At 57.5% G+C, this 14971-nt stretch overlaps 4 protein-coding genes across 19 annotated transcripts in view; 1 reads left to right on the top strand and 3 right to left on the bottom strand.

The window, feature by feature from the left end:
• ZNF70 (zinc finger protein 70) overlaps positions 1-2895 on the bottom strand; it is a 64162-nt gene extending 61267 nt beyond the window's left edge. For all 12 annotated transcript variants that reach the window (XR_012125876.1, XR_012125877.1, XR_012125878.1 and 9 more), the window contains exon 1: positions 2747-2895. The gene's annotated coding sequence lies outside the window, so the exon portion shown is untranslated. The remainder of the gene's footprint in view (positions 1-2746) is intronic.
• A 1271-nt stretch (positions 2896-4166) lies between these two features.
• VPREB3 (V-set pre-B cell surrogate light chain 3) lies at positions 4167-5534 on the bottom strand. Its single transcript, XM_017646181.3, has 2 exons — positions 5377-5534; positions 4167-4626 (listed from the first exon to the last, which is right to left on the bottom strand). Exons 1-2 carry the CDS (start codon positions 5531-5533, stop codon positions 4310-4312), a joined length of 474 nt encoding a protein of 157 aa, XP_017501670.2. The 5' UTR covers position 5534; the 3' UTR covers positions 4167-4309.
• Positions 5535-8068: 2534 nt separating this feature from the next.
• C15H22orf15 (chromosome 15 C22orf15 homolog) lies at positions 8069-12410 on the top strand. 5 transcript variants are annotated; one of them, XM_017646192.3, is made up of 7 exons: positions 8499-9336; positions 9518-9596; positions 10142-10228; positions 10322-10447; positions 11190-11264; positions 11345-11501; positions 12264-12410. In XM_017646192.3, exons 1-6 carry the CDS (start codon positions 9280-9282, stop codon positions 11482-11484), a joined length of 564 nt encoding a protein of 187 aa, XP_017501681.1. In that variant the 5' UTR covers positions 8499-9279; the 3' UTR covers positions 11485-11501; positions 12264-12410. The 5 variants fall into 5 exon arrangements, with proteins under 5 accessions (XP_073079778.1, XP_017501681.1, XP_073079779.1 ...); XM_073223678.1 differs by having other exon boundaries at positions 9263-9400; XM_073223679.1 differs by having other exon boundaries at positions 9266-9400; positions 9571-9596.
• Positions 12381-14286, bottom strand: CHCHD10 (coiled-coil-helix-coiled-coil-helix domain containing 10). The gene is made up of 4 exons (XM_017646197.3): positions 14126-14286; positions 13665-13884; positions 12688-12835; positions 12381-12587 (listed from the first exon to the last, which is right to left on the bottom strand). Exons 1-4 carry the CDS (start codon positions 14164-14166, stop codon positions 12568-12570), a joined length of 429 nt encoding a protein of 142 aa, XP_017501686.1. The 5' UTR covers positions 14167-14286; the 3' UTR covers positions 12381-12567.
• Positions 14287-14971: the final 685 nt, after the last annotated feature.

Here is a 14971-nt window from a genome sequence, read left to right as displayed (position 1 = left end):
ATGATCCCCACTAACTTAGAGACAAGTTTGATTTATCAGAAACAACTGTAGGAAAGACAGACAGACTCAAACACCACACCATGGTGTCTAAACTCTAAAGGCTGAGGGTATTCAGAAAAGTGGGCTAGAGCAAGAAGTGGAGCCTTTGTGGAAAAGGGGCAAGACTCCAGCTACTGGCGGATGTTGGGGATGGGTTTTTGAAGGAAGAGAGCAAACACTTCCTTCCTACATTGGGTCAGCTGCACGCCCTCCAGTCAGGTGTCCAAGCCAGAACCCTGGGAGCAGCCTAGACCTTCTCCCTCTGTTACTCCATATGTCCTGTCTGTCCATTTCCTGAGGCCTTAAGGGGTCTCTGCCTCTCTGTCCTCATTGCCAGGCCTCCATGTGACTCCTTAAGATTGTTTCAGTACCCACCTCCCAACTGACCACTTAGTTCCAGCTTCTACTCCTCCCTCTGCACTGACACCAGCGTCAAACACCCACACCACATGCCTGGTCGTGTGGTTTCCTGTCCTAGAATCTGAGGCAGCTCAACTCCCTACCAGGGCCCTTCATGCCCCGCCCTTCCAGGCCAGCTCCTGCCTCTCTTCAGCACACCCTTAACCTTCTAGCTCACCACCTCACCGGTGCTGCTGTTTCCTTCCCCTAATGGGTCCCTCCCCTTTCTCAGACTGCCACTGGCTCATCCTCTAGACCCAGTCCGTCTTCTCTGCATCTTCAGCCTCTGCTGGTCTCAGGCATGCCGCCTCACTGACCCAGAAGCTCTGTACGCACTCCTGCTGTGGCGCTCAGCATCTGGGTGGCAAACACTGTTTGCGAGACTCTCCCCACCACTGCCTGCGAGCTCCCTAAGGGCAAGGACTGTGCTTCTTCACTTCGGAACCCCCAGCCCCCAGAACAACAGAACAATTTCTGCACACACAGATGTTGAATAAATACATGACTGGATGGAGGAAAAGCCATTTGTTTTTGTGCTAGAACTGATTGATTGCCACATTTTTATTTTTATTTTTTTTTGCCAAAGAACTCTTTACTCAAATAAATCAGTCATCTGGGAGCTACAAATAAAGCAGACAAAAGCAGAGGTGCTCCCGCTGAAAGGCGGTGTTTATGTAGGGACAAGGAAGGAACATAGAACACCCCAGTCAGCCCCCATCCCACTGCGGTGGCCCCTGAGGGAGCTCCTCAGGATCCTGTTCAGAAACTGTGGTTAAAGGGAAGCTCCTCAGGAACCATAATAATGAGAACAACAGCTGTGTCCACTGAGCACCTACTATGTGCTAGACTCTCCCAGACCTTCTATAAACACATTGTGTTTAATCATCTTAACTCTATGCTAAGGTATTATTAGCCTTAAGCTTAGAGAATAACTAGCTCAAAGAACACACTCTATTAATCAAAATAGTTGTAATGGAACTCATTCCTATTTGGAAATTTTTTTTAATGAATTTTCCAATTGTGAAAAGCACAGTACTGAAGTAGTCTCAAATATTCTTTGACAACTGCAGGGCTTCGTCCCCTCCTCTTCGGAGAATTCTTCCAGTTCTCTCGCTTGACTGCATCAAGCCCATTAACCCACTGCGGTGGTGGTTCTCCTCTTCCGGCCCAGCCCTGCCCTGTCTAGCTTAGGCCCTCTTCATCTGTCCAGAGTCTAACTGCAAATGTCACTTCAGCTCACTCTCTGGCCAGCTGCTTGAGCCTTACTTCCTCGCCGGGCTGCAGTCAGCCTCTCACTACCAGCCCTCTCTGTCAATCACTCCTAAGATCTTAAATATTGCCAAAGAAAAGCATGCGACCGTGTATGGCACCGAGACAGGTGTCAAGTTTCCGATTTCAGCTGGGACCTCAGCACTCAGCTCCCGCAGGCAGCGGCCTCCCTGTTGCCGGTCCCTCTCTGCGCAGTCCTCGCTCTCCCATCCCCCTGGCATTCCTCACCAGTACCTCGTTCTCATAACCCTTCATTCCGGAAGCTGCAGATTGACAGCCTGGGGATCCTGCCACAGACATATTTTGTTTGGCTCTCAAAGAGCTGGGCTTTGCCTTTTCATTTGAGTTAGCTGCCAAAATAAAAACTCAGTAGATTTCTGGCTTTCTTTTGAAAAATGGTCAGGTGTAACTCTGTGGGTCCACCCCTTCACTAACCCCACCTTGCCTACCTGGCAGCTTCAAAGCTTTGAGCTTGACGGCAAACTCACCCCCACTCCCAATGCCATGCTTTATTCCCTTGGCTTCTGGAAGTTATTCCCCCCGCCCCTCTGATCCCTCCTTCTTGGTATATGTGGGTTGCAACTCCTCCTCCACCCACCTGTTCAATCCTGGTGCTTCCACGGTTCACCCCTTAGGGGCTTTCCATTCTCGCTATGTACCACCTTCATACTTAAGTATCTACTCTGTTTAAAAAGCTGGCAGTTCTTTATCTGTCTCCAACAATGTTTTAAATGTTTTTGGACCGATAATCCGAAAGTCTGGAACCCCTTCTTCCCACCTCTCTCGGAGCCTTCCCCGGCTCCTCCTGCATCCGTCACCCCATCCTCGGGGCGGTGGGGGGGGCCGGGCCCGGGCACCCGGCAGGCCCTCTGTCCAGTCAGGGATTCCTGGTTGGGGGCTCGAGAGCTGCCGCGGACCCGCATACGCCGCCGGGGCGGCGACGCCAGCGCCCGTATATGCTTCCCACCGTTGGGGGAGACCTACAACCGGGGCCACCGGAGGGACAGCTGGGCACACTGGCTGACGCGGAGCCGCTTACCTGGGCCGGGGCGGGGCCGCTCACCTGGGCCGGGGCGGGGCCGCGGGCAAGTGGGGCGGGGCCGCACCTGAGATGCTCCAACGCGCCGCAGATCCGGCCTCGCTCCGCCGCGGCTGCTGACGCGGACCCCGCGGCTCCCCGAGCGCCCCCAGCCCCGCCCCCGCCTGCGGGCACTTCCGGGACCGCTCTAGGCCGCGCGGAGGTCCTCGCGTCTCGGTGGTCCGGCCGCACTGGCGTAGCCTCCCGGGTTCGGGCTCGGGCTCGGGCTCGGGCTCGAGCTCGGAGGTGGGGTGGAGGGAAGGGAGAAACAAGGACAGAGGCGCGCCCTCTCAGTGGCTCCAGGCTGTCCCCGAAGTGCGTCCGGGCTGTGTGGAAACTAGAGATGGGCGGGAGTTGGCGGGAGTGCAGAGGAGGAGGAAACAGGCCGGGAGGGGCGGCCGGGGAGCGCCGTAGGTGCGGGGCCGAGTTCCCGCTGCACTTGCCCTGAGGGTGGGGGCAAGCCGGAAGCCGCGAGGGCGTCTGGGGTCTTCTGGGGTCTTCTGGAGAGGGGAACGGGTTCCCGGACCTGCGGAGTCCGTCACCCCGCACAGGCGCAGGGTCCTGTTAGGATTCCCCCAGCCCCCTGGGTAGCCCTGGGCCCGCCTGCCCACCCAGTCCCCGCAGAAACTGAGATGGCAAGGGGCCCAGTGAGGCGATGGCGGAGAGTGTGGGTGGGACGCTTTCTGGACCCTGGGATCCCCAACTCCGTGCATCTGAGGAATGGCCTCCAGACATGGGGTGACCCTTGGAACCTGTAGGGAAGAGGGGGTGTGCTTTAAGCTCCACCCCACCCCCATTCCCAGAGGCTCAGCTCTGCTTCTGATGATGAGACTGTCCCTCCAGCCAGTGCTTGTCCCTCAGTCCAGGGCTGCCCACGCGCCTCCTGCTTCTGGGAAAGCCTCCTTCAGGGGGCCATAGCCCTGTTACGGGAGACCAATAGAACCCAAGTTCCCGAGAGGAGGATGCTGCCCACTCCACCCCTGCCATCTGCCAACTGCCGTCAGGGCCTCCGGCTGTGGCCCACAGGTGCCTCTGACACACACACACGTCTAGCTGCCCCTCCAGACACACACACACACACACCCCTAGCTGCCCCTCCCCAGACTAGCAGCCTGGCCTCCATGGGGACCCAGTCACCCCATGAGCATTGACCACAACCAGCCATGCAGAGCTGGGAACAGCAAGGGCTGGTTCCTTTTTCTCTCCCTCCAGCTCCTTGGGTCACAGGAAGACCAGGCCACCATTCTGAGCCTCTGGGGACTAGTGGGGAGGCTGTGCCCCACCCCAAGAATATCAGGTGCTTCCTCTTCTGCAACAATCCAAGAATCCCTACTTCCCACACTCACAGACTGACCACAATTTTCAGCAGAGATCTCATGGCTCTCAGAAAAGTTATTGTTGACATGGTGAATATTATTAGCCCATTTTACAGAGGAGGAAAATCAAGGCTCAGAGAAAGTTGGGGGCCCAACATCAGGGGCAGAATCGGAAGGCAGACAGGAGGTGTCAACCCACACTCCACGGCTAGGACAGGTAGCCCACAGAGCAGTAATAATCCGCGTCGTCCTCAGGCTGCACGGGGCTGATGGTCAGGATGCAGGCATTGTGGGCTATGTCTGTGGCTGCTGAGAAGCGGTCAGGGATGTCAGGGGACCGGTGGTAGTCCTCCTCTGAGCGGAAGTAAAGGAGGTAGCGGGGGGCACTGCCTGCCCGCTGCTGGTACCAAGACACACCATGCTCCCCGATGGTGGCATGGCGGGGGCTAAGTATGCAGGAGAGCTGGGCCACTTGGCCTGGGAAGATCAGCAGTGCATCAGGCTGGGCCAGGACTGGCTGGAAAACTGAAAGAGACAGACCCACTCAGGCCTGGTCTGGGTCCCCACTCTTCTCCCCCTGAAGGCCTGGTCAGACTCAGAGGAGACTCTGGCTCGAAACAGTTCATGGCCCAGTACCATGGGGTCAGCACTGGATGGGGCACAGAGTTGGTGAGCCCTAAGTCCCCACAGTGCCTCACCCCTAAGGATTCATGTTCAGATGAAGGCCTAGAGTTCAGAGGTGGGACTGGGGGCCTCCGGGTCCTTCTGCTGCTCTCCCCACCCCTTGCCCTGCAGACCCCCATTCCTTTGGTCTTACCGGCTCCTCCACACCCTGGCTACAGACTAAGCGCCCCCAGGAAGCCTCCTGGGCTGTACCACCCATCAGCTCAACCTCAGGAACTGGTCACTGGGAAACTTCCTGGGGTTCGGTCATGACTGAGGCCCTGTGGGGAAGGGACCACCCACACGAACTTCCCCTGTGGAAAACTAAGAAGGCAACCAGCTCCAGTCTCTTCTAAGACCCTAACAATCAGAGTCTGAAGGGACGCTACTGATTTGGTCATTCACAAATGGGGAGACTGAAGCCCACACAGAGATGTGACTTGCCACAGGTCTAGAGCAGAGCCATCTGTAACCAGTTCTCCCCTCCACCTCAATGCCCTTTACAGAGCCCTCTCAACTGCCCACATTGAGTTGCCTACTTATAGGAGCCTTCTGGAGCCAGGGTCATCCCCCATCCCACCCCCAGGTGAGCCAGGCCCAGGGAGGGCTCACCTGCCAGAAGGACCCCAGTAAGAAAGAGGGCCAGATGCCAGCAGGCCATGGCCAGACGCAGGGAGGCAGGCGGGAGTTGTTCTGTGTTCTGTTGGGCAGGCTCCAGGTGCTTCAGGGCACATGGGGCAGAAGAGGCTGCTGGACCACAACAGGGCATGCAAATAAGCCCATTGACGGGGGAGTTTTTTGGGGGTGTGGGTTGTAGTGCTGGGTCCCCACAGCCAGGCCTCATTTCCCCAAACATCAGGGTACTGGCCCCTGGGGATCCTTTTGAGAACAGGAGCCCAGAAATCCACACAGGCATTTACAGCAGGTGGCTGCTTTTTTACTGAGTTATAACTCACTTACAATAAGGTGTACAAATCTGAAGTGTATGGTTTGATGATTTTATGTGTATATATATACATCCCTGCAACCTCTAGCCAGATCAAGATTTAGAATATTTCCATCTCCCCAGAAGGCTCCCTCATGCCCCTCCCCCACTGGTAACAGCTCCTGCACCCACAAGGTGAGCATCATGCTGCCTTCCAGCACTCAGATTGGGTTTGCTTGTTCTAGAATGACAACTATAAATGGAATGATAGTGTGTTCTCTTCTGCTCAACTTCATGAGAGTCATCCGTGAGTGCAGCGATGTTTAATTCATCCTCATAGCTGTGTGTAACCTATTGTGGGGATAAATCACGCTTAGTTTATCCATTCTCCTGTTATTAGGCATTTGGGTGCTTTCCAGTCTTTGGCCATTATGAAGAAAGTTGCTGCAAACTTTCCTGTCAATGTCTTTGGTGCACATGTGTTCTCATTTCTGCCGGATAGACTCAGAAGGCCAGAACTGCTGGGTGGTAGGGAAGATGTATGTTGCACGTTAGTAAATACTGCCAGCGATCCCAGTGTGGCTGTGCCAATCTGCACTCCCACTAGCGGGTAAGAGAGTTCCAAGGACCTCCATGCCAGTACTTGACATGATCAGTTCCTTTGATTTGCCGGATGGAGGGGAACTGACTTTGGTTGGGATTCAACCCAAGCTGGGATTCAAGGTTAAATCCCAGATCCTCCTCTTAAGAAGATGATTTCAGCCAAGTTACTGTGCCTCAGTTGCCTCTTTGTGCCTCAGTTTCCTGCTCTGGAAAATAAAGATGAGCATAGTGCCAGCCCAGGAGTTATGCAGATACAAAGGGCTTGTCTGGTCAGTGCCAAGCACAGTGTATGTACTGCCCGTGCCTTTTATTTTCTGGACATTGCTGCTTTGGCTTCTGAGGCCTTGCTGACCTTGGAGGGAATGCTCTGCCAGGGTGGGCCAGTGCCTAGAGATAGTAATAACTCCCGTGAGCGTGCACACCAGTGGACCCAGAGCTCGGGCTCCCAACCACCTCCCTTAGCATGGTGCCCTCTCACTCTGGACTGCTGTCCACCTGCCCTAATCCCCCAGGGGGTACCAGACAGCCAGGGAGGTCCCTATGCCCCAGAGCCCTGAAGGCAGTCCAACTAGCCCATCCTGAGCCTGCTTCCCCTGCCCACGGGCTCCTCCCCTCAGAAACCACAATAAAGGCCCCTGTGCACAGCACGGCTCCCTCGGCCTGCCCCAGCCTGGTGCCTCTCTTGGTGGCCGCCTGTGGTGTGGCAGCCCCTCCTCTTAGGATCTGTGGAGAACAAACTATTGTTAAAAAGCAAAACTCAGGCACATAAATTTGAACATCTAATTGACTATTAAGCAATTTGTGAATGGGGCACATCCCGTCTAGCAAGTAAAGATACTCTGAGGGGCTGCAGAAAGGGAGAGGTTTTTTAAAGGCAGGACAAGGAAGGTATAAACAGAAAAAGGGATTATTTGCGGTGACGTCACCTTCATTTGGGGACAAAGGGGTCTTTTGAGGTGGTTTACCTCTTCTCCCTTTGGGGAACAGAGAGGGCACATGAGAAATTACCTCATCGATGCTGCCCAGACAAATGCCTGACTGACCACCTTTCTTGGGGAGGCCAAAACTGCAGTTACATCGGGCATTCAGTCTGGCCTGGTGATCTGACCTAGTAGTAGGGACCCCATGTTAGGCCTGTGATTTTCTTTTTAATACTATCTTCTCCGCAGTAACCATCTCCTGATCTGTTGGCCTTGCCACACCTAACTAATAATAAAACTAACTAAAACTGCTCTAGTCAACTAGCAGCCTCAAGAACTTCCTTGGGGGAGGTCATAAAGCCCCTCCACAGGTCCCTTTCCATCCTGACACCTCCTTAGGGCATCTTCATGACACTCCAGGCACAAGAGCCCTCCACCCCTTCTCACAAGTGCTGGAGACAAACCCCCCAGATGACAGAAAGCCGGCTGTCAGAGCAGAGGCGCTGTTCTGGCATCTGATTGCAGCCACTCCTGAGCTGATTCTGCAGGACACAGGTCCCCAGATACAGTGGTGTCCCAGGAATAAAGTGCCCTCTTTTAAATACGTTTGGGAAATGCTGCCAAATGCACGGTGCTGATTCTGACGCTCACTGCGCACTGAGCACCACGGTAGCACTTAAAAGTGTCAAACCACATTTAATCCTCACAAGAGCCCTGCAGAGAGGTTGGAGGCCTCACTGCTGGACAAACACAAACACCTAATCATCGGTGAGGGTTTGGGGGTGGAGGGAGGGGATTTCTAAAACCCTGGGGAAAAGGGAGCCAATGAAGGTTAGGGGCCTGCCCCAGATACCCACCCACTGGGTACCCTGGCTGGAGAGGTCTGGTCAGGGCTTGGCGGGGCCAGAGATAGAAACAGAGAGACAGAAACCAGCCAGTGTTGGGGGCCAGGGTGCAGATAAATATGAGACAGGGAAAGATGCCAGAGACAGAAGGGAGATGAGAGAAGGAGAGCCAGAGAGAGAGACGGCTAGGAAGCAAGTACACATGACCCACTAGGCATCCCAGAGGCCCAGCCACAGCCAGACAAAAAGAGGGACAACGCAAAACACTGCTTTCCTGTGTGGCACGCTGGAAAACATCGGCAGCTTCTTACAGAGTTAAGGATCCACTCACCGTATGACCCAGCAATCCTGTTCCTGGCATTTACCCTAGAGAAATGAAAACTTCTTTTCACAGAAAAACCTGTAAGTGAATGTTTATACCGGCTTTATTCATAATCAGCAAAAGCTGGAAATAACCCGAAACAAAGGAGGTGAATGATCAGCAAACTGTGGTACACCCAGACAATGGGATCCTCCTCAGTGATAAGAAAGAATGAGCCCTGATACCCGCGACAGCCCGAGTGAATCTCAGATGCATCGTGCTGAGTGCAAGAAGCCAGACTCTAAAGGCTCTGCATCGTGCAACTCCCTTTCCATGATATTCCGGAAAGGGCTGGGGCAGAAAGCGGAGCAGTGCTTGCAGGGGCTGGGGTCCACTACAAAGGGTCATGCAGGAATTCGGGGGGTGATGGGAGTGTTCTGCATCCTCCACTGTTGTGGTTCTATGAGATTGCTCCCGACACAAAAACACTAACAAGGGTGAATGTTACTGTATGTAAATCACACCTCAATAAACTAGACCTAAAGGAAAGAAACAAGGACAGAAGAAGAGAGGTTGGGAGCGAGCAGGAAGGCAGAGGGGGAGAGGAAGGGAAGAGGCCTTGAGTCGTTAGGAAGTCTGCAGAGATAGTCAAGATCCCCCGCCTCAGCCACGGCCACAGCCGCAGCCCCACCAACTCACCACGTGGGTTTTCCAAGGGCCAGCGCCGGCCCCCTGGAACCCGACCCCCTTTCAGCCTGGGGACTGCCTCTGCTGGTGGGGGATGTGGACCCCACAGCTCGGCTAGTTCCCCAACTATAGCCTTGCCTCAGGGAATGCTCATACTCCCGCCCCAGACCCTGTTTCTGGGAAACTGGTGGGGAAGGCATTTCCTGCCCAGACAACTTGGCAGCTCCCACTGCCATGGAGACCAGCCTGGAAGCTGGGAGGGGCTCAGTCGTCTCCTGCTGCTCTGACCCTGTGAGCAGAAGAGGAGGAGGCCGGGGGTCCTGGACTAGCTGCAGGGACCCCTCCAGCCCCAAGGGTGACCAGAAAGGGACCTATATAAGCCTGGGTGCCCCCACCCGTCCCCCCAAGTGTACATCTCCTGGCAGGACCCCACCCCAGAATAGATCTCAACCCCAGCTCCTTCCTTAATCAGGAAGTGGAGGGCTGGGGGATCAAAGCCCCACATCTGCCTCCTCTCCCCTGCAGCATGCTTATCACAGTGATGTTTGGAGGTAAGTGGGGTCGCCTGTCCCCACAGACTGGTGGGGGTCAGTGCACTCAGGGGCTGGCTTCCCTCTGCCTGGCCGAGGGGAGGGGGGCAGTACAGGGAAGGGGGGTGCATATGGGGCAGGGAATGGGGAATCTGGGGAAGTGGCTCTGTGCGGAGGTCCGTCCAGGGCCTGGAGTCCCTTTAGGAGAAAACTCCAGCGGGGTCTTGGGAAATTCACAGGAGTTCCTCTGGTGGCATTTTTTTAAACCGCACAGTCTCTTAGCCCTTCAGTCAGTGGTCCTCAAGCCTCGGGGCACACAGGCACCTGAGGCTCTAGACACAGGGGCGGGTTCCTCCGCGAGCAGGCGGGGCTGGAGCGGGATCAGGCCTGGTATGAGAGGCTCGAGTTGTGCATCCGCATCTCAGGAGACGGCCGGAGGCGGGGCACAATGCTAATCCTGTAGCCCAGCACTGCTCCCTGCTTTGGTTAGGGAAGACGAGTGGGGGGAAGCAAGGGTCCCAGATTAGGGGAAGTAAAGGATTTCACCCACTCGCCTCTTCCCACAGCGGGCTGCAGGGAGCTGCTGAACCCCTGGTGCAGCCTGGTGACCCTCACAGCCCACCTGAGGCAGAGGGGGCAGGTGCCCCAAGATGGTGAGGGGGAAGGGAGAGCTGCTGGGGAGGAGTGGCCCAGGGCCTCCAAACAGGGGTACCAACCCTGTCCTGCCTCCCTCCCTGGCCTCCCAGCAAGCATCGCCCTCCTGTCTGAGGATGGACACCTGGTGAGCCTGGAGGAGGGGGCTTCCCAGGCCCCCCCCATGGGCAGCACCCTGCTGCAGGAGCGTGGGACCTATGTCCTCGTGCAGATCATTAGTAAGTGGGGCCCAAGACCCCTGGGGTTATTTTGGGAGGTAAGAGGGGCTGTTACAGTATGTACACAGCCAGCTGGGCTGGGAGGAGGTTGGGAACTTTGGCCGGTTTACATCCGGTTAGATGCTTCTGAGCGTTCCCTGTACTGTTGTTCTCTTGGGATATGGGGAGCGAGGGTATGAACAGACCTGCTCACCTGGCTGGTTCCAACATGGAGTGGACCCTGACTTCACACCCCTTGGCGCCTAGACAGCTCCTAGGCCTGCCGTGCAAGGACCAAGGGAGGGTGTCACCCTATTTCCCAGAAATCCCCTCCCTCCTGAGAAAACCCCACCTACCTCATGAATACTCCACCCCCTGCTTAAACTCCCTCTTTAAGACCACCCAACCCACTCCCACAGGGCTATTCACCTTGTCTCTGCAGCTGCCCTGCTCCCCATCCTTGTGTGTACTTTGCTCAAAGCTGCTCTTTGCCTGCACCTGCTGCACCTGCCTGAGATGAGTCAGGAACCCTCCCCCTGGCTGAGGTTTCACCCAGAATGAGGGAGGTCTCCCCAGACTGGATTGCCCAACAACAGGGTAACAGCACCTAGGGACCACCCAGGACCCTGCCCAACACCCCCCACACCCACTTTGGCAGTGATCTAGTCCAGACCCTAGCCAAGGCCTGCTAATAGGTTGAGTAAGAAACCAGAATGGGGACCCCTGGGCCAGCCAGGAATCTGCCTTCTTCGTCCCTCCGCAGAGGGGGAGGGCGGGGCGCTTACCCGCTATGAGTCCCTGCTGGAGAACCTGGGTGACTGGTGTCCAGAGCTGGCAGGTGAGTGTCACTGAGGAGCCCCGTGGGGAGGGTGCCCCTTTTCCCAAACTCCCACAGGCAAGGTTTCCTGGGCCTTCCAGAGGAGCTACGCTGGCTGTCTGGCCTACCCCCGACGGGTGATGGCCGGAGGAGACGCACAGGCACACGGCGTGGCCACCAGGAGCAAGGTCCTCCTTCAAGGCCCCGAAAGGTGGGCTCCTTACCATCAAGGACCCACTAGCTGGGACCAGGAGCCAGGTAAGGAAGAGATGAGACATGGACACCTGGGGGGACACTGATACTGAGAAGTGGGACCTTTTCCCAGGGGAACAGCTTGTTTGTGCTTCGAGGTAGACCCCCAGTGCCAACCCTCTCCCCCACCCCCACATATACCCACAAGATGGCACACAGGCTGGAAACAAGACAGGACTCCACCATTTGGCTGGAGTGTAAGTGCTTAAGGGCAGGCACGTCCTCAGTGCCCGGGCATGTTGTAGGGCCTTGTATACAGTAGGTATTCAATGCAGAGCTGTCAGATGAACTCAGTGACTGGAAGCAGCACAGTGTGACAGCGAGGCTTGCACTGGTTCTGAAGGGCCTGCTTCTTGTGACCTGGCACACCACAGCCAAGTGTCTGGGCTGGACTCAGAGCCAAGGCAATTGGCCCTGACCTCTGTCTTGTGTGATCAGGCCTAGAGACCCTGCAGCATTCCTCTTGCAGAATCTGGGATTACTGAGAAATTGCGTTAGCAAAAGGAACAAGGTCACAGACAGGACCTGAGGCTGCCTTGGGGTGGGGGTGGGGGTGGGTGGGAGGGTGTCCCCTAAAAAGTGACTACAGAGAAAGGGATCCAGGGGCAGAAGGGTTGAGGGACCATCCCTGAGGGGGGTGACAACAGGCTCCCCCAGGGATTCCAGCTGAGTCAGATGCCCTTGAGATCACTTGCTAATGCCTCACCACCCCCACCTGGAGTGTCTGAGGCTGTCAGATTACAACAGGGCTCCTCCCTCCCCACCCAGTTTACTTAAGGTGCAGCATTCCACCGTGGGCAACATTCATCCATCTACCCTCCCCAGCCCACTTGCCATCTGTGGTGACCCCAGCAGACAAGCCAGCTTGAGAGGCACACGGCAGGCTTTGGTCTAAAATAAACTCTTTTAATTGCACATTTGCGTCTCGGGTATTCTGTGGGGTGAGAAACCCCCTCCTCACTGCCAATCCCAGCTACATGGGTACAATCTGACGTCGTGGTCGGCTGCCGGTGACAGGGTGGAGGTGGGTGCAGGGCCCGTTCAGGAATCTGCACCCATCCGCGCAGTCTCTTCACGGCAGGGAGCTCAGACCTGCAGAGGGAGGCACAGCGCAGGTTGGTGTCAGCCTGCAGGAGCAGAAAGATGGACTGCCGCCCCCGCGCCCTTGCCACAGCCAGGGCTGCCTGCTCACCATGGTTGTACTTGCACTGCTTCAGGGCCTCACTGAAGCCCTCGCACAGGGTCAGGTCACTCTGTGTGGTGGAGCAGTCCAGGAACTGCTTGATCTCGTAGGCACAGGGCCCCATTTGCAGGGCCTGGGGGGCAGCATGAGCAGGGGCCTGGGGCATGGCACAGCAAGGTCAGCTTGGGGTTGGCACCCCAGCAGTGGGCTCCAAAGCTGGGGGCCACCTGCCTCTCCACAGTCTCAGCCCAGGGGCTCCTGGCAGGCTGACTCACTCAGACAGACAGGGCCTGTCTAGCCTCTGCTGCTTCCTCTGTGAAACAAGGTGAGCCCAAAGCCCTCCCACAGCCACTCAACTGACGCTAGTGCTGGTGTAGATGGCATTCCCCAGCTGCCTCACAATGGGCACGCTGGGCAGGGGCATGGTGGGAGGCAGGAGAAGGCTTTACATAAAAGCCTGGGGCTTGGAGTATGAGGCCCAGCCCCACAAGTTCTAGCACCTTCGTAGCCACGCTGATCCTCATGACCCCTGACCGTGCCACTAAGTCTGCATTTGGCTCAGAACTGGTGGGGCACCTGGTTTGGACAGGCCAGCAGGGAACAGGCCCAGAGTCACTGGCTATCCTTCGCCCTTGGGTGCAAGGGTTATAGGGCAGACCCAGAGCTGGGAGAGCAGGGACACAGAACTCGAACATTCCTCCCCTCTGCTAAGGTTAGGTCACATGGGCCGGTCTCTGAACCTCTAAAGGCCTTGGCTTCCCCATTTTTAAAGGGCTGGTTGGTGTCTGTCCCTGAAACTGTAGGGACCCTGAGCTCAGAGTTGGGGCTGAGAGCCTGCCTGTGAGTGACAGGAGGCCAACAGCAGAGTGGGGACCAGGACCCCGCTTAGGCAAAGTCCTGGGCCCTCGGCACTCGTGGGACAGTCCCGCAGCTCCCTGCATGTGTCCTTCCGAGGGGTCTCTGTTTCTCCGGAGCTCCCTGCTCACCTGCTGAGCGGCAGGCTGGGCAGGCTCTGAGTTACCCCCGCTGAAGGCTCCGGTCAGGGCGCTGCCCATCACGTGTCCCACGGCCGAGCCCACGGCTACCCCTGCGGCCGTGGACGCCATCTGCGCCATCAGGCCCGGCTGGCCTGAAGGCGCTGGGGCCTGGGCCGCGGCCGAGGGCGGCGGGTGCGCGGGCGGATGGGCAGAAGGCGCGGCGGTGCGGCTGCGGGACGGGGGGAAGCCGGGTTAATCCTGGCCGGACCCCAGGGGGCCTGCGGCTCCTGGAAGCGCCCCCTCTTCCTCCGGGAGGATGGGCGACCGCCGTCTTAGACACGCGGCTGCGGTCCCCGCCGCCCCTCCCCCCAAAGATGGCGCAGCCGCCGCCAAGGTCGCGCTGTCACGCCCTTGGGGACGGGCCCCTCTTCCCTAGCCTTCTCCACTCCCGGCCCGAGTCCCGCTCGAACCTGGCTGACCGGGCAGCCGCGCTACGACTCCCACGGGGCATGGTGGCGGCGGTGCAGCCCGGCCGAGCTGAGACACAGACGGCGATCGCGGCAGCAGCTCTGCCTCGGGAACGACCGGCAGCTCCCTCCGTGGCCGGGGAAAGGGGCGGGGCCTGGGCGGGGCCTCGGGGACACACCCCCAGCGGTAGGCGAGGGGCGGCACCTACCCTCACGCTGGTGCCCGGGACCGCTGCTGCCAGCCGACCTCCCCCTCTAGTCTTGGCGCCGGTCCCTCCTGGAAATCTGACCCTGTCACCTGCCCGAGCTGTGAGGTCCCTGGGGACACAGGCTAATGCTGCAAAGTGCCGAGGGCTTATGCTGAAGCGATGGAACAGGCCCTACAAAGACCACCGCGGAGCGCAGAGAGTGGAGTTGGGTGCTCCCCGAGTTCCAAGGGAGTGAAAACAGGGACGTGACTGAGGCCATCAGGGAAGGGGCACGAGGTGCCAGGCCAGGCTCTACTCCTCTCCCTCCTATCAGACAGGGTTTCCTGACTATTGCGTAGCCCCTGGGTCGCGGCGATTCCAAAGCGGGACGAAGTACCCAGAAGTCGGCTGGGCGCGACCATTCCCCAGAGCTTCCGCCAGGGGGCGTCCGGAACCTCTCTTCTACTCCATCCCTGCCAAAATCCGCTGCAGACGCGGGCAGCCGTGGACAGCACCTTGGAATGCAGTGAGGCCCCCCAAGCAACCCTGCACCCCACCTGACCTCCCTGCCCCACGGATGCAGCGCAGGACACTGACAGCGCTTAGGCGACATTAAAGCAGCATGTCCATCCCAAAGGCTGTGACCTGAGTGTCTAGGGGC

Source organism: Manis javanica, chromosome 15 (assembly GCF_040802235.1).
Source record: "Manis javanica isolate MJ-LG chromosome 15, MJ_LKY, whole genome shotgun sequence".
Taxonomy (NCBI): Eukaryota; Metazoa; Chordata; class Mammalia; order Pholidota; family Manidae; genus Manis; species Manis javanica.
Note: the sequence above shows the minus strand (reverse complement) of the source record. Positions and strands in the feature narration are given on the sequence as shown.